The 21,116-nt window shown below is 48.8% G+C and overlaps 1 protein-coding gene and 1 long non-coding RNA gene across 2 annotated transcripts in view; one reads left to right on the top strand and one right to left on the bottom strand.

Annotated features, from left to right (window-relative positions):
- The first annotated feature begins 752 nt into the window (after positions 1–752).
- LOC115125655 (cell division cycle protein 20 homolog B-like) overlaps positions 753–21,116 on the top strand; it is a 51,570-nt gene continuing 31,206 nt past the window's right edge. The window contains exons 1-2 of the mRNA XM_065011346.1: positions 753–899; positions 991–1,065. Of these exons, the coding sequence (XP_064867418.1) occupies positions 837–899; positions 991–1,065 (138 nt within the window). The 5' untranslated portion in view covers positions 753–836. The remainder of the gene's footprint in view (positions 900–990; positions 1,066–21,116) is intronic.
- LOC135565247 (uncharacterized) lies at positions 13,795–17,335 on the bottom strand. Its single transcript, XR_010461415.1, has 2 exons — positions 13,993–17,335; positions 13,795–13,960 (listed from the first exon to the last, which is right to left on the bottom strand). It is a non-coding gene; the product is annotated as an uncharacterized LOC135565247 (long non-coding RNA).

Here is a 21,116-nt window from a genome sequence, read left to right as displayed (position 1 = left end):
TTGGGCAGTTAGGTTCCTGCAAAGGACCCCCCCCCACCACCACCACCACCACCACCACCAATTAAGGAGATTCCTCGATGAACCCCAACCTCCAACGGGGTTCTTGGAAGAACCTTTTGGGGGCAATTTTCAGTGCCAAGAACCCTACGGTTCTTCAGAGAACTTTGAGGATCTAAGAAGAACCCTTGTTGAGTGTAATAACAATAACAGGCTATTGTCTATTTTAAGTCTATGTCTTCTATCTCATGGGTTACATTATTTAATGTAGGCCTTCTATAGACTGCTTTATCACTTTCTAGAAAAAATATTTTGGGATCGAAATGTGTGTGTGTGTGTGTGTGTGTGTGTGAGTGAGCTAGTCTACAATAAAGCATGAAGGAATGTCCAAAAATAAATTAGGACCCTACAGAATTGCAAGACAATGTTCGATTGTATTTGAATTAACCACTGTTAATGCTGACAGTTTAAAAATAAATTACACGCTATTCTCTTATAACCGCGCCAAGACCTTTAAAAGTTTGCCGCGTTGCGCTCTGTTGACTCTTTAGATTAGATATTGTTTCACTGTGGCACTTCATGTCGGTTTCCAGGGAAACTAGGACGCCTCTACAGAGGGGAAACCCTGCTAGTGACGGGGTTCACCTCCCTATCCACCAATGGCGAGCCGAGGAACAGACTTCCCGCTCCGGCATCTGCCCCTGCGCGTATTTAGGAACTACGAAGCACAGGCAAAATAACAGGTGCACATTCAGCCACAGTGGATCGAAAGGGTAACAAGTTAGGCTACTACTGTCATTCAGTACAGTTCGCAAGATATTTTATATTGTTAAGCTAACATGGACTGGAAGTTGAATAGATATTCGCGTTTTAAAGTGAAAACCGAGGACACGGTGCTTTGGGTAGGTTTAGGTCCACCTACTGTTGTGTAGTGCGTAATTGTGGGGTGAACGCCGATTGTAACTGTTATTTTTTTAAAATTCTACCGGTCAGGAGAACATCACGAGGAGGCTGCTGGTGGATTTCAGGACGAAGAGGAGACATTGCTCCGTTCCTACATCACAAAAGGTAAGGTGGTGATATCAATCATTTTATAACGTAGGCTAGTAATAACACACATATACGTTGATTGTGCCACAATACAATGAAGAAGAACCGGAGTAAATAATAGTTAAACCAGCTTGTTAAACATATCAGTGGACAGGAAAGGAGAGGAGGAGAAGACATGAAAGGGGGAGAGGAGAGGAGGAGAAGACATGAAAGGGGGAGAGGAGAGGAGGAGAAGACATGAAAGGGGGAGAGGAGAGGAGGAGAAGACATGAAAGGGGGAGAGGAGAGGAGAACAGAAAAGCAGAGAAGAGGGGAGGAGAGGATGGTGACAGTGTGGCAGTGTACCGCTGCTAGCTGTGCTAATGTGATTGACTGCTGTCAGCTACACTCCTCACTGCTGCTGTCTGAAGCAGTGCCACCCCCCACCTTTAACAGACAGACAGACACAGAGACAGGCAGACCGACAGACAGACACAGAGACAGACAGACCGACAGGCAGACACAGAGACAGACAGACAGGCAGGCAGACACAGAGACAGGCAGACACAGAGACAGACAGACAGGCAGGCAGACACAGAGACAGGCAGACCGACAGACAGACACAGAGACAGACAGACCGACAGGCAGACACAGAGACAGACAGACAGGCAGGCAGACACAGAGACAGGCAGACACAGAGACAGACAGACCGACAGGCAGACACAGAGACAGGCAGACAGGCAGGCAGACACAGAGACAGGCAGACAGGCAGGCAGACACAGAGACAGGCAGACAGGCAGGCAGACACAGAGACAGGCAGACAGGCAGGCAGACACAGAGACAGGCAGACCGACAGGCAGACACAGAGATAGGCAGACCGACAGGCAGACACAGAGACAGGCAGACCGACAGGCAGACACAGAGACAGGCAGACAGGCAGGCAGACACAGAGACAGACAGACAGACAGGCAGACACAGAGACAGACAGACCGACAGGCAGACACAGAGACAGGCAGACCGACAGGCAGACACAGAGACAGGCAGACAGGCAGGCAGACACAGAGACAGGCAGACAGGCAGGCAGACACAGAGACAGGCAGACAGGCAGGCAGACACAGAGACAGGCAGACAGGCAGGCAGACACAGAGACAGGCAGACCGACAGGCAGACACAGAGACAGGCAGACACAGAGACAGGCAGACCGACAGGCAGACACAGAGACAGGCAGACAGGCAGGCAGACACAGAGACAGGCAGACACAGAGACAGACAGACCGACAGGCAGACACAGAGACAGGCAGACAGGCAGGCAGACACAGAGACAGGCAGACAGGCAGGCAGACACAGAGACAGGCAGGCAGACACAGAGACAGACAGACAGGCAGGCAGACACAGAGACAGGCAGGCAGACACAGAGACAGGCAGACAGGCAGGCAGACACAGAGACAGGCAGACAGGCAGGCAGACACAGAGACAGGCAGACAGGCAGGCAGACACAGAGACAGGCAGACAGGCAGGCAGACACAGAGACAGGCAGACAGGCAGGCAGACACAGAGACAGGCAGACCGACAGGCAGACACAGAGACAGGCAGACACAGAGACAGGCAGACCGACAGGCAGACACAGAGACAGGCAGACAGGCAGGCAGACACAGAGACAGGCAGACACAGAGACAGACAGACCGACAGGCAGACACAGAGACAGGCAGACAGGCAGGCAGACACAGAGACAGGCAGACAGGCAGGCAGACACAGAGACAGGCAGGCAGACACAGAGACAGACAGACAGGCAGGCAGACACAGAGACAGGCAGGCAGACACAGAGACAGGCAGACAGGCAGGCAGACACAGAGACAGGCAGACAGGCAGGCAGACACAGAGACAGACAGACAGGCAGGCAGACACAGAGACAGACAGGCAGACACAGAGACAGGCAGACCGACAGGCAGACACAGAGACAGACAGACCGACAGGCAGACACAGAGACAGACAGACAGGCAGGCAGACACAGAGACAGGCAGACAGGCAGGCAGACACAGAGACAGACAGACAGGCAGGCAGACACAGAGACAGGCAGGCAGACACAGAGACAGGCAGACAGGCAGGCAGACACAGAGACAGACAGACAGACAGGCAGACACAGAGACAGACAGACCGACAGGCAGACACAGAGACATACCGACAGGCAGACACAGAGACAGACAGACAGACAGACAGGCAGACACAGAGATAGACAGACAGGCAGGCAGACAGACAGGCAGACAGGCAGGCAGACACAGAGATAGACAGACAGGCAGGCAGACAGACAGGCAGACAGGCAGGCAGACACAGAGATAGACAGACAGGCAGGCAGACAGACAGGCAGACAGGCAGGCAGACACAGAGATAGACAGACAGGCAGGCAGACAGACAGGCAGACAGGCACCTTAAAACAGCTATTGCACCTATTTGATTTAATAAAACAAAAAAATAATTGGTTTCTCAGACTAACACAAATGCCAGTTTAGGTGGTAACATAGATTGAAGTCCTCCTGTGGGCGGGGTCTGGTAACACAGATTGAAGTCCTCCTGTGGGCTGGGCGGGGTCTGGTAACACAGATGGAAGTCCTCCTGTGGGCTGGGCGGGGTCTGGTAACACAGATTGAAATCCTCCTGTGGGCTGGGCGGGGTCTGGTAACACAGATGGAAGTCCTCCTGTGGGCTGGGTCTGGTAACACAGATGGAAGTCCTCCTGTGGCCGGGGTCTGGTAACACAGATTGAAGTCCTCCTGTGGGCTGGGCGGGGTCTGGTGGTGAAAGCTGATTTGAGTGGGCAGCAGATGTCAAAGAAGCAGCTGGCAGAGACAGAAACACAAGTAGCCTTGAAAGTCAAACACTCTTCCCTTATTACAAGGTGCTGGGCTGAAATCATCAATGAATGGGCAGAACGTATGATGTAGTCAGTTATGAGATAGTGGTGAAATGTGCTTGGTTTTTAGTACACTCTTTGAAAAAAAGTGTTCCAAAAGGGTTCTTTGGCTGTCCCGAAAGGAGAACCCTTATTGGTTCCAGGTAGAACCCCTTTGGGTTCCATAACCCTCTGTGAAAAGGGTTCTACATGTACATGGAACCCAAAAGAGCCTTCTTTACCTGGAGCCAATAAGGGTTCTTTAAAGGGGAACAGCCAAATAACCCTTTTAGGTTCTAGATAGCACCTTTTTTTGTGTGTGTATTATATAATTCGTATTTGGTTTAGTAGGCAGTGTAATGTAACGTGATTGGTCAGTAGGCAGTGTAATGTAACGTGATTGGTCAGTAGGCAGTGTAATGTAACGTGATTGGTTAGTAGGCAGTGTAATGTAACGTGATTGGTTAGTAGTGGCAGTGATTGGTCAACAGTGATTGGATTGGTAGGCAGTGTAATGTAACGTGATTGGTTAGTAGGTGTAATGTAACGTGATTGGTTAGTAGGCAGTGTAAACGTGATTGGTTAGTAGGCAGTGTAATGTAACGTGATTGGTCAGTAGGCAGTGTAATGTAACGTGATTGGTTAGTAGGCAGTGTAATGTAACGTGATTGGTCAGTAGGCAGTGTAATGTAACGTGATTGGTCAGTAGGCAGTGTAATGTAACGTGATTGGTCAGTAGGCAGTGTAATGTAACGTGATTGGTCAGTAGGCAGTGTAATGTAACGTGATTGGTTAGTAGTCAGTGTAATGTAACGTGATTGGTTGGTAACGTGAAGTCCAGTAGGCAGTGTAATGTAACGTGATTGGTTAGTAGGCAGTGTAATGTAACGTGATTGGTTAGTAGGCAGTGTAATGTAAACGTGATTGGTCAGTAGGCAGTGTAATGTAACGTGATTGGTCAGTAGGCAGTGTAATGAAGCACGTGATTGGTTAGTAGGCAGTGTAATGTAACGTGATTGGTTAGTAGGCAGTGTAATGTAACGTGATTGGTCAGTAGGCAGTGTAATGTAACGTGATTGGTTAGTAGGCAGTGTAATGTAACGTGATTGGTTAGTAGGCAGTATAATGTAAGTGATTGGTCAGTAGGCAGTGTAATGTAACTTGATTGGTTAGTACAGTCTAATGTAACGTGATTGGTCAAAGGCAGTGTAATGTAACGTGATTGGTTAGAAGGCAGTTCCAGGTGTAACGTGATTGGTCAGTAGGCAGTGTAAAATGTAACGTGATTGGTTAGTAGTCAGTGTAATGTAACGTGATTGGTCAGTAGGCAGTGTAATGTGATTGGTTAGTAGGCAGTGTAATGGTAACGTGATTGGTTAGTAGGCAGTGTAATGTAACGTGATTGGTTAGTAGGCAGTGTAATGTAACGTGATTGGTTAGTAGGCAGTGTAATGTAACGTGATTGGTCAGTAGGCAGTGTAAGGCATTGGTGTAATGTAACGTGATTGGTTAGTAGGCAGTGTAATGTAACGTGATTGGTCAGTAGGCAGTGTAATGTAACGTGATTGGTTAGTAGGCAGTGTAATGTAACGTGATTGGTTAGTAGGCAGTGTAATGTAACGTGATTGGTTAGTAGGCAGTGTAATGTAACGTGATTGGTTAGTAGGCAGTGTAATGTAACGTGATTGGTCAGTAGGCAGTGTAATGTAACGTGATTGGTTAGTAGCAGTGTAATGTAACGTGATTGTAATGTAACGTGATTGGTTAGTAGGCAGTGTAATGTAACGTGATTGGTTAGTAGGCAGTGTAATGTAACGTGATTGGTTAGTAGGCAGTGTAATGTAACGTGAATGTAACGTGATTGGTTAGTAGGCAGTGTAATGTAACGTGATTGGTTAGTAGGCAGTGTAATGTAACGTGATTGGTTAGTAGGCAGTGTAATGTAACGTGATTGGTTAGTAGGCAGTGTAATGTAACGTGATTGGTTAGTAGGCAGTGTAATGTAACGTGATTGGTTAGTAGGCAGTGTAATGTAACGTGATTGGTTAGTAGGCAGTGTAATGTAACGTGATTGGTTAGTAGGCAGTGTAATGTAACGTGATTGGTTAGTAGGCAGTGTAATGTAACGTGATTGGTTAGTAGGCAGTGTAATGTAACGTGATTGGTTAGTAGGCAGTGATTGGTTGTAACGTGATTGGATTGGTTAGTAGGCAGTGTAATGTAACGTGATTGGTTAGTAGGCAGTGTAATGTAACGTGATTGGTTAGTAGGCAGTGTAATGTAACGTGATTGGTTAGTAGGCAGTGTAATGTAACGTGATTGGTCAGTAGGCAGTGTAATGTAACGTGATTGGTCAGTAGGCAGTGTAATGTAACGTGATTGGTTAGTAGGCAGTGTAATGTAACGTGATTGGTCAGTAGGCAGTGTAATGTAACGTGATTGGTCAGTAGGCAGTGTAATGTAACGTGATTGGTCAGTAGGCAGTGTAATGTAACGTGATTGGTCAGTAGGCAGTGTAATGTAACGTGATTGGTTAGTAGGCAGTGTAATGTAACGTGATTGGTCAGTAGGCAGTGTAATGTAACGTGATTGGTTAGTAGGCAGTGTAATGTAACGTGATTGGTTAGTAGGCAGTGTAATGTAACGTGATTGGTTAGTAGGCAGTGTAATGTAACGTGATTGGTCAGTAGGCAGTGTAATGTAACGTGATTGGTAACGTGATTGGTCAGTAGGCAGTGTAATGTAACGTGATTGGTTAGTAGGCAGTGTAATGTAACGTGATTGGTCAGTAGGCAGTGTAATGTAACGTGATTGGTTAGTAGGCAGTGTAATGTAACGTGATTGGTCAGTAGGCAGTGTAATGTAACGTGATTGGTTAGTAGGCAGTGTAATGTAACGTGATTGGTTAGTAGGCAGTGTAATGTAACGTGATTGGTTAGTAGGCAGTGTAATGTAACGTGATTGGTTAGTAGGCAGTGTAATAACGTGATTGGTTAGTAGGCAGTATAATGTAACGTGATTGGTCAGTAGGCAGTGTAATGTAACGTGATTGGTTAGTAGGCAGTGTAATGTAACGTGATTGGTTAGTAGGCAGTGTAATGTAACGTGATTGGTCAGTAGGCAGTGTAATGTAACGTGATTGGTCAGTAGGCAGTGTAATGTAACGTGATTGGTTAGTAGGCAGTGTAATGTAACGTGATTGGTTAGTAGGCAGTGTAATGTAACGTGATTGGTTAGTAGGCAGTGTAATGTAACGTGATTGGTTAGTAGGCAGTGTAATGTAACGTGATTGGTTAGTAGGCAGTGTAACGTAACGTGATTGGTCAGTAGGCAGTGTAATGTAACGTGATTGGTTAGTAGTCAGTGTAATGTAACGTGATTGGTCAGTAGGCAGTGTAATGTAACGTGATTGGTTAGTAGGCAGTGTAATGTAACGTGATTGTTTAGTAGGCAGTGTAATGTAACGTGATTGGTTAGTAGGCAGTGTAATGTAACGTGATTGGTCAGTAGGCAGTGTAATGTAACGTGATTGGTTTAGTAGGCAGTGTAATGTCGGTTGACTTCTGTGATTTGATAAGGTTGAGAGTTGTTCAACATGTGATTGGTCAGTAGGCAGCGTAATGTAACGTGATTGGTTAGTAGGCAGTGTAACGTTAGCTGACTGTTTTCTCATTTGTCAGCTCACTCTACAGTTGCTCCCTAACCTCTCACCCGAAACTCCGCCTCCACCCGCCAAGGATTTAACCCACCTGGGCGGGCATGCTGCATACAGACTTTTCTTTTTGTTCCAACCCTGCACTAACACACCTAATTCTACCATTCTACTAATCTGCTTCTCTCTGTTACTTTGATTCGCTGCATAAAGTGTGTTAGAGCAGGGCTGGAGCCCTAGTGGCTCTCCGGGAAGAGGGTTGGCCGCCCCTGCTTTCTCTTCTGTTCCGATTGGGCGGCTGGGAGGCAGTGTCTTGTTAGCTGATTGGTTTGTTTTACCAGCTTACATGCTGCTGCCCTCTAGCTGTCCATGTAAACCACCACCGGTCATTGGATATCACCATCTCTAATGGCCTTACATCACCTCAGAGATCATCAACCAGATTCAGCCATGGGACGATGGTCGGTGGGCCTGAACATTATTACAAATCATTTGTAGATGGTAAATTGACCACAAGAACCTCAAACAGAATATAATATTTGAATAAAACATAATAATTTCAAACCTTGCTTACATTTGTGTACGACCACATACATCTCTCTTTTATGCGTGGGAATAATTCACATTTCCAAAATTAAAATCTCTTGGAGCTGATTTCCTGGTGTGTGTTACAGTCTTTAATGTCAAGTAACAAATACAAAATGATATATATATATATATATATAATAATAAATACAAAAATGTGAGCTCATAAAACTTGGGCTGATGGTGCCTGCATCTGATAGTCAGTCTCAGCAGAGGGAGAGAGCAGCAGGCTGAGGGTCAGGCTCAGCGGAGGGAGAGAGCAGCAGGCTGAGGGTCAGTCTCAGCAGAGGGAGAGAGCAGCAGACTGAGGGTCAGTCTCAGCAGAGGGAGAGAGCAGCAGACTGAGGGTCAGTCTCAGCAGAGGGAGAGAGCAGCAGGCTGAGGGTCAGGCTCAGCAGAGGGAGAGAGCAGCAGGCTGAGGGTCAGTCTCAGCAGAGGGAGAGAGCAGCAGACTGAGGGTCAGTCTCAGCAGAGGGAGAGGGAGAGAGCAGCAGACTGAGGGTCAGTCTCAGCAGAGGGAGAGAGCAGCAGACTGAGGGTCAGTCTCAGCAGAGGGAGGGAGCAGCAGACTGAGGGTCAGTCTCAGCAGAGGGAGAGAGCAGCAGGCTGAGGGTCAGGCTCAGCGGAGGGAGAGAGCAGCAGGCTGAGGGTCAGTCTCAGCAGAGGGAGAGAGCAGCAGGCTGAGGGTCAGTCTCAGCAGAGGGAGAGAGCAGCAGACTGAGGGTCAGTCTCAGCAGAGGGAGAGAGCAGCAGACTGAGGGTCAGTCTCAGCAGAGGGAGAGAGCAGCAGGCTGAGGGTCAGGCTCAGCAGAGGAGAGAGCAGCAGGCTGAGGGTCAGTCTCAGCAGAGGGAGAGAGCAGCAGACTGAGGGTCAGTCTCAGCAGAGGGAGAGGGAGAGAGCAGCAGACTGAGGGTCAGTCTCAGCAGAGGGAGAGAGCAGCAGACTGAGGGTCAGTCTCAGCAGAGGGAGGGAGCAGCAGACTGAGGGTCAGTCTCAGCAGAGGGAGAGAGCAGCAGGCTGAGGGTCAGTCTCAGCAGAGGGAGAGAGCAGCAGACTGAGGGTCAGTCTCAGCAGAGGAGAGAGCAGCAGACTGAGGGTCAGTCTCAGCAGAGGGAGAGAGCAGCAGACTGAGGGTCAGTCTCAGCAGAGGGAGAGAGCAGCAGACTGAGGGTCAGTCTCAGCAGAGGGAGAGAGCAGCAGACTGAGGGTCAGTCTCAGCAGAGGGAGAGAGCAGCAGACTGAGGGTCAGTCTCAGCAGAGGGAGAGAGCAGCAGACTGAGGGTCAGTCTCAGCAGAGGGAGAGAGCAGCAGACTGAGGGTCCGTCTCAGCGGAGGGAGAGAGCAGCAGACTGAGGGTCAGTCTCAGCAGAGGGAGGGAGAGAGCAGCAGACTGAGGTCAGTCTCAGCAGAGGGAGAGAGCAGCAGACTGAGGGTCAGTCTCAGCAGAGGGAGAGAGCAGCAGGCTGAGGGTTAGTCTCAGTGGAGGGAGAGAGCAGCAGACTGAGGGTCAGTCTCAGCAGAGGAGGAGAGAGCAGCAGACTGAGGGTCAGTCTCAGCAGAGGGAGAGAGCAGCAGACTGAGGGTCAGTCTCAGCAGAGGGAGAGAGCAGCAGGCTGAGGGTCAGGCTCAGCAGAGGGAGAGAGCAGCAGGCTGAGGGTCAGTCTCAGCAGAGGGAGAGAGCAGCAGACTGAGGGTCAGTCTCAGCAGAGAGAGGGAGAGAGCAGCAGACTGAGGGTCAGTCTCAGCAGAGGAGAGAGCAGCAGACTGAGGGTCAGTCTCAGCAGAGGGAGAGAGCAGCAGACTGAGGGTCCGTCTCAGCGGAGGGAGAGAGCAGCAGACTGAGGGTCAGTCTCAGCAGAGGGAGAGAACAGCAGACTGAGGGTCAGTCTCAGCAGAGGGAGAGAACAGCAGGCTGAGGGTCAGTCTCAGCAGAGGGAGAGAGCAGCAGACTGAGGGTCCGTCTCAGCGGAGGGAGAGAGCAGCAGACTGAGGGTCAGTCTCAGCAGAGGGAGAGAGCAGCAGACTGAGGGTCAGTCTCAGCAGAGGGAGAGAGCAGCAGACTGAGGGTCCGTCTCAGCGGAGGGAGAGAGCAGCAGACTGAGGGTCAGTCTCAGCAGAGGAGAGAGCAGCAGACTGAGGGTCAGTCTCAGCAGGGAGAGAGCAGCAGACTGAGGGAGAGAGCAGCAGACTGAGGGTCAGTCTCAGTGGAGGGAGAGAGCAGCAGACTGAGGGTCAGTCTCAGCAGAGAGAGAGAGCAGCAGACTGAGGGTCAGTCTCAGTGGAGGGAGAGAGCAGCAGACTGAGGGTCAGTCTCAGCAGAGGAGAGAGCAGCAGACTGAGGGTCAGTCTCAGCAGAGGGAGAGAGCAGCAGACTGAGGGTCAGTCTCAGCAGAGGAGGGAGAGAGCAGCAGACTGAGGGTCAGTCTCAGCGGAGGGAGAGAGCAGCAGACTGAGGGTCAGTCTCAGCAGAGGGAGAGAGCAGCAGACTGAGGGTCCGTCTCAGCGGAGGAGAGAGCAGCAGACTGAGGGTCAGTCTCAGCAGAGGGAGAGAGCAGCAGACTGAGGGTCAGTCTCAGCAGAGGAGAGAGCAGCAGACTGAGGGATCAGTCTCAGCAGAGGAGAGAGCAGCAGGCTGAGGGTCAGTCTCAGCAGGGGAGAGAGCAGCAGACTGAGGGTCAGTCTCAGCAGAGGGAGAGAGCAGCAGACTGAGGGTCAGTCTCAGTGGAGGGAGAGAGCAGCAGACTGAGGGTCAGTCTCAGTGGAGTGGGGAGAGAGCAGCAGGCTGAGGTCAGTCTCAGCAGAGGGAGAGAGCAGCAGACTGAGGGTCAGTCTCAGCAGAGGAGAGAGCAGCAGACTGAGGGTCAGTCTCAGCAGAGGGAGAGAGCAGCAGACTGAGGGTCAGTCTCAGCAGAGGAGAGAGCAGCAGACTGAGGGGAGAGAGCAGCAGACTGAGGGTCAGTCTCAGCAGAGGGAGAGAGCAGCAGACTGAGGGTCAGTCTCAGCAGAGGGAGAGAGCAGCAGACTGAGGGTCAGTCTCAGTGGAGGGAGAGAGCAGCAGACTGAGGGTCAGTCTCAGCAGAGGGAGAGCAGCAGACTGAGGGTCAGTCTCAGCGGAGGAGAGAGCAGCAGACTGAGGGTCAGTCTCAGCAGAGGGAGAGAGCAGCAGACTGAGGGTCAGTCTCAGCAGAGAGGAGAGAGCAGCAGGCTGAGGGTCAGGCTCAGCAGAGGGGAGAGAGCAGACTGCAGGCTGAGGTCAGTCTCAGCAGAGGGAGAGAGCAGCAGACTGAGGGTCAGTCTCAGCAGAGGGAGAGAGCAGCAGACTGAGGGTCAGTCTCAGCAGAGGGAGAGAGCAGCAGACTGAGGGTCAGTCTCAGCAGAGGGAGAGAGCAGCAGACTGAGGGTCAGTCTCAGCAGAGGGAGAGAGCATCAGACTGAGGGTCAGTCTCAGCAGAGGAGAGAGCAGCAGACTGAGGTCAGTCTCAGCGGAGAGGAGAGAGCAGCAGACTGAGGGTCAGTCTCAGCAGAGGAGAGAGCAGCAGACTGAGGGTCAGTCTCAGCAGAGGGAGAGAGCAGCAGGCTGAGGGTCAGGCTCAGCAGAGGGAGAGAGCAGCAGGCTGAGGGTCAGTCTCAGCAGAGGGAGAGAGCAGCAGACTGAGGGTCAGTCTCAGCAGAGGGAGAGGGAGAGAGCAGCAGACTGATGGTCAGTCTCAGCAGAGGGAGAGAGCAGCAGACTGAGGGTCAGTCTCAGCAGAGGGAGAGAGCAGCAGACTGAGGGTCAGTCTCAGCAGAGGGAGAGAGCATCAGACTGAGGGTCAGTCTCAGCAGAGGGAGAGAGCAGCAGACTGAGGGTCAGTCTCAGCAGATGGAGAGAGCAGCAGACTGAGGATCAGTCTCAGCAGAGGGAGAGAGCAGCAGACTGAGGTTCAGTCTCAGCAGAGGGAGAGAGCAGCAGACTGAGGGTCAGTCTCAGCAGAGGGAGAGAGCAGCAGGCTGAGGGAGAGAGCAGCAGGCTGAGGGAGAGAGCAGCAGACTGAGGGTCAGTCTCAGCAGAGGGAGAGAGCAGCAGGCTGAGGGTCAGTCTCAGCAGAGGGAGAGAGCAGCAGGCTGAGGGTCAGTCTCAGCAGAGGGAGAGAGCAGCAGACTGAGGGTCAGTCTCAGCAGAGGGAGAGAGCAGCAGACTGAGGGTCAGTCTCAGCAGAGGGAGAGAGCAGCAGACTGAGGGTCAGTCTCAGCAGAGGGAGAGAGCAGCAGACTGAGGGTCAGTCTCAGCAGAGGGAGAGAGCAGCAGGCTGAGGGTCAGTCTCAGCGGAGGGAGAGAGCAGCAGACTGAGGGAGAGAGTAGCAGACTGAGGGTCAGTCTCAGCGGAGGGAGAGAGCAGCAGACTGAGGGAGAGAGCAGCAGACTGAGGGTCTGTCTCAGCAGAGGGAGAGAGCAGCAGACTGAGGGTCTGTCTCAGCAGAGGGAGAGAGCAGCACACTGAGGGTCAGTCTCAGCAGAGGGAGAGAGCAGCAGACTGAGGATCAGTCTCAGCAGAGGGAGAGAGCAGCAGACTGAGGGTCAGTCTCAGCAGAGGGAGAGAGCAGCAGACTGAGGGTCAGTCTCAGCGGAGGGCGAGAGCAGCAGGCTGAGGGTCTGTCTCAGCAGACTGAGGGTCAGTCTCAGCGGAGGGCGAGAGCAGCAGGCTGAGGGTCTGTCTCAGCAGAGGGTCAGTCTCAGCAGAGGGAGAGAGCAGCAGACTGAGGGTCAGTCTCAGCAGAGGGTCAGTCTCAGCAGAGGGAGAGAGCAGCAGGCTGAGGGTCAGTCTCAGCAGAGGGAGAGAGCAGCAGGCTGAGGGTCAGGCTCAGCAGAGGGATAGAGCAGCAGACTGAGGGTCAGTCTCAGTGGAGGGAGAGAGCAGCAGACTGAGGGTCAGTCTCAGCAGAGGGAGAGAGCAGCAGACTGAGGGTCAGTCTCAGCAGAGGGAGAGAGCAGCAGACTGAGGGAGAGAGCAGCAGACTGAGGGTCAGTCTCAGTGGAGGGAGAGAGCAGCAGACTGAGGGTCAGTCTCAGCAGAGGGAGAGAGCAGCAGACTGAGGGAGAGAGCAGCAGACTGAGGGTCAGTCTCAGTGGAGGGAGAGAGCAGCAGACTGAGGGTCAGTCTCAGCAGAGGGAGAGAGCAGCAGACTGAGGGTCAGTCTCAGCAGAGGGAGAGAGCAGCAGGCTGAGGGTCAGTCTCAGCAGAGGGAGAGAGCAGCAGACTGAGGGTCAGTCTCAGCAGAGGGAGAGAGCAACAGACTGTGGGTCAGTCTCAGTGGAGGGAGAGAGCAGCAGACTGAGGGTCAGTCTCAGCAGACTTAGTGTCCGCTACTCAGCATCCCTCCGCTCTCCCTTTCCTCCGATGACACTGACCCAAAAAGACACAACGTCTTCCAGCTGATGGTCAAAACTCAAGTCACACAAAATTATTCCTGCCTCATGCACAAATTCAGGTTGTGACCAGAGAAAGTGAAATATTCCTCGATATAAAAAAAAGACCTAAGCTTATAATAACAAATTAAAGCCTATCGATACACTGGTTGTAGCGTGAGTAGAATGTGTATTTTATGGTTTATAAAAATGTAGAATACAAAGTTTTGACAGTGCTGAGTAAGATATCTCACAGTATCAACTTTGATTTAGCTTTATTTTTTACATCTGCTACGTTACTGCAGATATGATCATCTGAGCCTTCCATGACACTTGATTTGAATTCCAGGCCCCACCGGGAAGGCAGAGTTTGTACCTTCAGACATGAACAGTTTGTACCTTCAGACATATGAACAGTTTGTACCTTCAGACATATGAAATGGGAACAGTTTGCACCTTCAGACATATGAACAGTTTGCACCTTCAGACATATGAACAGTTTGTACCTTCAGACATATGAACAGTTTGTACCTTCAGACATATGAACAGTTTGTACCTTCAGACATATGAACAGTTTGTACCTTCAGACATATGAACAGTTTGTACCTTCAGACATATGAACAGTTTGTACCTTCAGACATGAACAGTTTGTACCTTCAGACATATGAACAGTTTGTACCTTCAGACATGAACAGTTTGTACTTTCAGACATATGAACAGTTTGTACCTTCAGACATATGAACAGTTTGTACCTTCAGACATGAACAGTTTGTACCTTCAGACATGAACAGTTTGTACCTTCAGACATATGAACAGTTTGTACCTTCAGACATATGAACAGTTTGCACCTTCAGACATATGAACAGTTTCTGAACAATCTCGTACCCGGTTCCGCTAGAGGCTTTGGGTTTGACAGAACTGTTTGACAATCGACTAGGAATGCCTTAGGAGATCAACCGGTCAATAGCAATCAACTAGGAATGCCTTGGGAGATCAACCGGTCAATAGCAATCAACTAGGAATGCCTTAGGAGATCAACCGGTCAATAGCAATCAACTAGGAATGCCTTAGGAGATCAACCGGTCAATAGCAATCAACTAGGAATGCCTTAGGAGATCAACCGGTCAATAGCAATCGACTAGGAATGCCTTAGGAGATCAACCGGTCAATAGCAATCGACTAGGAATGCCTTGGGAGCTCAACCGGTCAATAGCAATCGACTAGGAATGCCTTGGGAGATCAACCGGTCAATAGCAATCAACTAGGAATGCCTTGGGATTTCAATGACAGCCTAGGAACAGTGCGTTAACTGCCTTGTTCAGGGGTAGAACAACAGATTGTTAATTTGTCAACACGGGGATTTGATATAGCAACCTTTTGGTTACTAGTCCAACTCTCTCACAACTGGGCTACCTGCCTCTCCAAATATGTTCCATTGACATCTCTGTCTCATTATGGCATCTGTGAGAGTATTTATTTAACTAGGCAAGTCAGTTAAGAACAAATTCTTATTTTCAATGACCGCCTAGGAACAGTGGGTTAACTGACAGTTCAGGGGGCAGAATTACAGATTTTTACCTTGTCAGCTCGGGGATTTGATCTAGCAACCTTTTCAGTTACTAGTCCAACTCTCTAACCACTAGGCTACCCTGCCACCCCTTCACTCTAACCACTAGGCTACCCTGCCTCCTCTACACTCTAACCACTAGGCTACCCTGCCACCCCTTCACTCTAACCACTAGGCTACCCTGCCGCCTCTACACTCTAACCACTAGGCTACCCTGCCCCCTCTACACTCTAACCACTAGGCTACCCTACCGCCTCTACACTCTAACCACTAGGCTACCCTGCCGCCTCTACACTCTAACCACTAGGCTACCCTGCCGCCTCTACACTCTAACCACTAGGCTACCCTGCCGCCTCTACACTCTAACCACTAGGCTACCCTGCCGCCTCTACACTCTAACCACTAGGCTACCCTGCTGCCTCTACACTCTAACCACTAGGCTACCCTGCCTCCTCTACACTCTAACCACTAGGCTACCTATCTCCTCTACACTCTAACCACTAGGCTACCTATCTCCTCTACACTCTAACCACTAGGCTACCCTGCCACCCCTCCACTCTAACCACTAGGCTACCCTGCCGCCTCTACACTCTAACCACTAGGCTACCCTGCCTCCTCTACACTCTAACCACTAGGCTACCCTGCCTCCTCTACACTCTAACCACTAGGCTACCCTGCCTCCTCTACACTCTAACCACTAGGCTACCTATCTCCTCTACACTCTAACCACTAGGCTACCTATCTCCTCTATACTCTAACCACTAGGCTACCCTGCCACCCCTCTACTCTAACCACTAGGCTACCCTACCTCCTCTACACTCTAACCACTAGGCTACCTATCTCCTCTACACTCTAACCACTATGCTACCCTGCCGCCTCTACACTCTAACCACTAGGCTACCCTGCCTCCTCTACACTCTAACCACTAGGCTACCTATCTCCTCTACACTCTAACCACTAGGCTACCCTGCCACCCCAAGTATGTTCCATTGACTTGGATAGACATCTCTGTCTCATTATGGCGTCTGTGAGGTGCACGTTCCATTGACTTGGATAGACATCTCTGCCTCATTATGGCGTCTGTGAGGTGCACGTTCCATTGACTTGGATAGTCATCTCTGCCTCATTATGGCGTCTGTGAGGTGCACGTTCCATTGTCTTGGATAGACATCTCTGCCTCATTATGGCGTCTGTGAGGTGCACGTTCCATTGTCTTGGATAGACATCTCTGTCTCATTATGGCGTCTGTGAGGTGCACGTTTCATTGACTTGGATAGACATCTCTGCCTCATTATGGCGTCTGTGAGGTGCACGTTTCATTGACTTGGATAGACATCTCTGCCTCATTATGGCGTCTGTGAGGTGCACGTTCCATTGTCTTGGATAGACATCTCTGCCTCATTATGGCGTCTGTGAGGTGCACGTTCCATTGTCTTGGATAGACATCTCTGCCTCATTATGGCGTCTGTGAGGTGCACGTTTCATTGACTTGGATAGACATCTCTGCCTCATTATGGCGTCTGTGAGGTGCACGTTCCATTGTCTTGGATAGACATCTCTGCCTCATTATGGCGTCTGTGAGGTGCATGGGCAGCACCATGGAGATCTCCATCGTAAGTCGCTCTGGATGAGAACATCCTCTAAATGTAAACGAAGTAGTACATTTTCTTCTTCACAAGTATAATTCATTGGTTGACCTGGTTGGCTGATCCCTCCTGATGACCCGGTTGGTTGATCCCTCCTGATGACCTGGTTGGATGATCCCTCCTGATTACCCGGTTGGCTGATCCCTCCTGATGACCTGGTTGGATGATCCCTCCTGATTACCCGGTTGGCTGATCCCTCCTGATGACCTGGTTGGTTGATCCCTCCTGATGACCTGGTTGGATGATCCCTCCTGATGACCCGGTTGGATGATCCCTCCTGATGACCCGGTTGGTTGATCCCTCCTGATGACCCGGTTGGTTGATCCCTCCTGATGACCTGGTTGGTTGATCCCTCCTGATGACCCGGTTGGATGATCCCTCCTGATGACCTGGTTGGATGATCCCTCCTGATGACCTGGTTGGTTGATCCCTCCTGATGACCTGGTTGGATGATCCCTCCTGATGACCCGGTTGGTTGATCCCTCCTGATGACCCGGTTGGTTGATCCCTCCTGATGACCCGGTTGGATGATCCCTCCTGATGACCCGGTTGGTTGATCCCTCCTGATGACCCGGTTGGATGATCCCTCCTGATTACCCGGTTTGATGATCCCTCCTGATGACCTGGTTGGTTGATCCCTCCTGATGACCCGGTTGGTTGATCCCTCCTGATGACCCGGTTGGATGATCCCTCCTGATGACCTGGTTGGATGATCCCTCCTGATGACCCGGTTGGTTGATCCCTCCTGATGACCCGGTTGGTTGATCCCTCTTGATGACCCGGTTGGATGATCCCTCCTGATGACCTGGTTGGATGATCCCTCCTGATGACCCGGTTGGATGATCCCTCCTGATGACCCGGTTGGTTGATCCCTCCTGATGACCCGGTTGGATGATCCCTCCTGATGACCCGGTTGGTTGATCCCTCCTGATGACCCGGTTGGATGACCCGTTTGAGTCATGTAAACCTTCCTTAACCCATAGGAAGTCCCACCCAGATGTCTACTTTAAAATGGTGAAAGCCCTCAATTATACATCTCTATGGCCTCTTTCTCAACTCATCTTTAACTGATTTGTTGCCTCTTCTCATCTCCTTCTCAAAAACTCATTGGTGAAGAAGTCCTGCTCGACGGGACGTTGGACCGTGGTCCTTCTCCAACACGGTTGTGAAGGTGAGGAGATAGGAGGCTCCCGAGTGGCGCAGCGGTCTAAGGCACTGCATCTCTGTTCAAGACTGTAGTCCCTGGTTCAAATCCAGGCTACATCACATCTGGCTGTGAGTCCCCTAGGGCAGTGCACTATGGGCCCAGTGTCATCTGGCTTTGGTTAGGGTAGACCGTCATTGTAAATAAGAATTTGTTCTTATTAACTGACTTGCCTAGTTAAATATATATATATATTTTTTAATATATATTTTTTAAAGGAGGAGATAGAATCCGTGTCACGATGTGTTGAGTTCAGCAGTTACACAGCCTTCCATATCACAATTAGATTAAATTAAATCACGAATATGATTTTTTAAGGTCAACATTGTATCAAACGTGTAAAAGACTATTCCTTCTATGAATCAACGAAACAAGGTCCCTTTAAGTTGATTACTTGAACTTCTACATTAACAGTTTAGTTTATGATTGTACTACATTAAACATGTGCATACTACCTCAATCAGCCTGACTAACCGGTGTCTGCATGTAGCCTCGCTACTTTTATAGCCTCGCTACTGTATGTAGCCTCTCTACTGTATATAACCTCTCTACTGTATATAGCCTCTCTACTGTATATAACCTCTCTACTGTATATAGCCTCTCTACTGTATATAGCATCTCTACTGTATATAGCCTCTCTACTGTATATAGCCTCTCTACTGTATATAAACTCTCTACTGTATGTAGCCTCTCTACTGTATATAACCTCTCTACCGTATATAGCCTCTCTACTGTATATAGCCTCTCTACTGTATATAACCTCTACTGTATATAACCTCTCTATTGTATATAACCTCTCTACTGTATATAACCTCTCTACTGTATATAACCTCTCTACTGTATATAACCTCTCTACTGTATATAGCCTCTACTGTATATAGCTTTGCTACTTTTATAGCCTCGCTACTTTTATAGCCTCGCTATTGTATATAGCCTCTCTACTGTATATAACCTCTCTACTGTATATAACCTCTCTACTATATATAGCCTCTCTACTGTATATAACCTCTCTACTGTATATAACCTCTCTACTGTATATAGCCTCTCTACTGTATGTAGCCTCTCTACTGTATATAGATTCTATACTGTATATAGCCTCTCTACTGTATATAACCTCTTTACTGTATATAGCCTCTCTACTGTATGTAGCCTCTCTACTGTATATATTTTCTATACTGTATATAGCCTCTCTACTGTATATAGCCTCTCTACTGTATGTAGCCTCTCTACTGTATGTAGCCTCTCTACTGTATATAGCCTCTCTACTGTATGTAGCCTCTCTACTGTATATAGCTGCTATACTGTATATAGCCTCTCTACTGTATATAACCTCTCTACTGTATATAGCCTCTCTACTGTATGTAGCCTCTCTACTGTATATAGCCTCTCTACTGTATGTAGCCTCTCTACTGTATATAGCTGCTATACTGTATATAGCCTCTCTACTGTATATATTTTCTATACTGTATATAGCCTCTCTACTGTATATAACCTCTCTACTGTATATAACCTCTCTAATGTATATAGCCTCTCTACTGTATGTAGCCTCTCTACTGTATGTAGCCTCTCTACTGTATATAGCCTCTCTACTGTATGTAGCCTCTCTACTATATATAGCTGCTATACTGTATATAACCTCTCTACTGTATATAGCCTCTCTACTGTATGTAGCCTCTCTACTGTATATAGCTGCTATACTGTATATAGCCTCTCTACTGTATATAACCTCTCTACTGTATATAGCCTCTCTACTGTATGTAGCCTCTCTACGGTATATAACCTCTCTACTGTATATAGCCTCTCTACTGTATATAGCCTCTCTACTGTATATAGCCTCTCTACTGTATATAGCCTCTCTACTGTATATAACCTCTCTACTGTATATAGCCTCTCTACTGTATATAGCCTCTCTACTGTATATAGCCTCTCTACTGTATATAGCCTCTCTACTGTATATAACCTCTCTACTGTATATAGCCTCTCTACTGTATATAACCTCTCTACTGTATATAGCCTCTCTACTGTATATAGCCTCTCTACTGTATATAGCCTCGCTACTGTATATAGCCTCTACTGTATATAGCCTCTCTACTGTATATAACCTCTCTACTGTATATAGCCTCTCTACTGTATATAACCTCTCTACTGTATATAACCTCTCTACTGTATGTAGCCTCTCTACTGTATATAGCCTCTCTACTGTATATAACCTCTCTACTGTATATAGCCTCTCTACTGTATATAACCTCTCTACTGTATATAGCCTCTCTACTGTATATAACCTCTCTACTGTATATAACCTCTCTACTGTATATAACCTCTCTACTGTATATAGCCTCTCTACTGTATATAACCTCTACTGTATATAACCTCTACTGTATATAACCACTACTGTATATAACCTCTACTGTATATAACCTCTACTGTATATAACCTCTCTACTGTATATAGCCTCTCTACTGTATATAGCCTCTCTACTGTATATAGCCTCTCTACTGTATATAGCCTGTCTTTTTACAGTTATATCTTTACTTACCTATTGTTCACCTAATACCTTTTCTGCACTATTGGTTAGAACCTGGAAGTCAGCATTTCACTGTTGTATTCAGCATTTCACTGTAAGGTCTACTACACCTGTTGTATTCAGCATTTCACTGTAAGGTCTACTACACCTGTTGTATTCAGCATTTCACTGTAAGGTCTACTACACCTGTTGTATTCAGCATTTCACTGTGAGGTCTACTACACCTGTTGTATTCAGCATTTCACTGTAAGGTCTACTACACCTGTTGTATTCAGCATTTCACTGTAAGGTCTACTACACCTGTTGTATTCAGCATTTCACTGTAAGGTCTACTACACCTGTTGTATTCAGCATTTCACTGTAAGGTCTACTACACCTGTTGTATTCAGCATTTCACTGTGAGGTCTACTACACCTGTTGTATTCACACGTGTAAGGTCTACTACACCTGTTGTATTCAGCATTTCACTGTAAGGTCTACTACACCTGTTGTATTCAGCATTTCACTGTGAGGTCTACTACACCTGTTGTATTCAGCATTTCACTGTAAGGTCTACTACACCTGTTGTATTCAGCATTTCACTGTAAGGTCTACTACACCTGTTGTATTCAGCATTTCACTGTAAGGTCTACTACACCT

Source organism: Oncorhynchus nerka, linkage group LG27, assembly GCF_034236695.1.
Source record: "Oncorhynchus nerka isolate Pitt River linkage group LG27, Oner_Uvic_2.0, whole genome shotgun sequence".
NCBI classification, from domain to species: Eukaryota; Metazoa; Chordata; class Actinopteri; order Salmoniformes; family Salmonidae; genus Oncorhynchus; species Oncorhynchus nerka.
The sequence above is the reverse complement of the archived record's forward strand: the minus strand, read 5'-3'. Positions and strand labels throughout refer to the sequence as shown.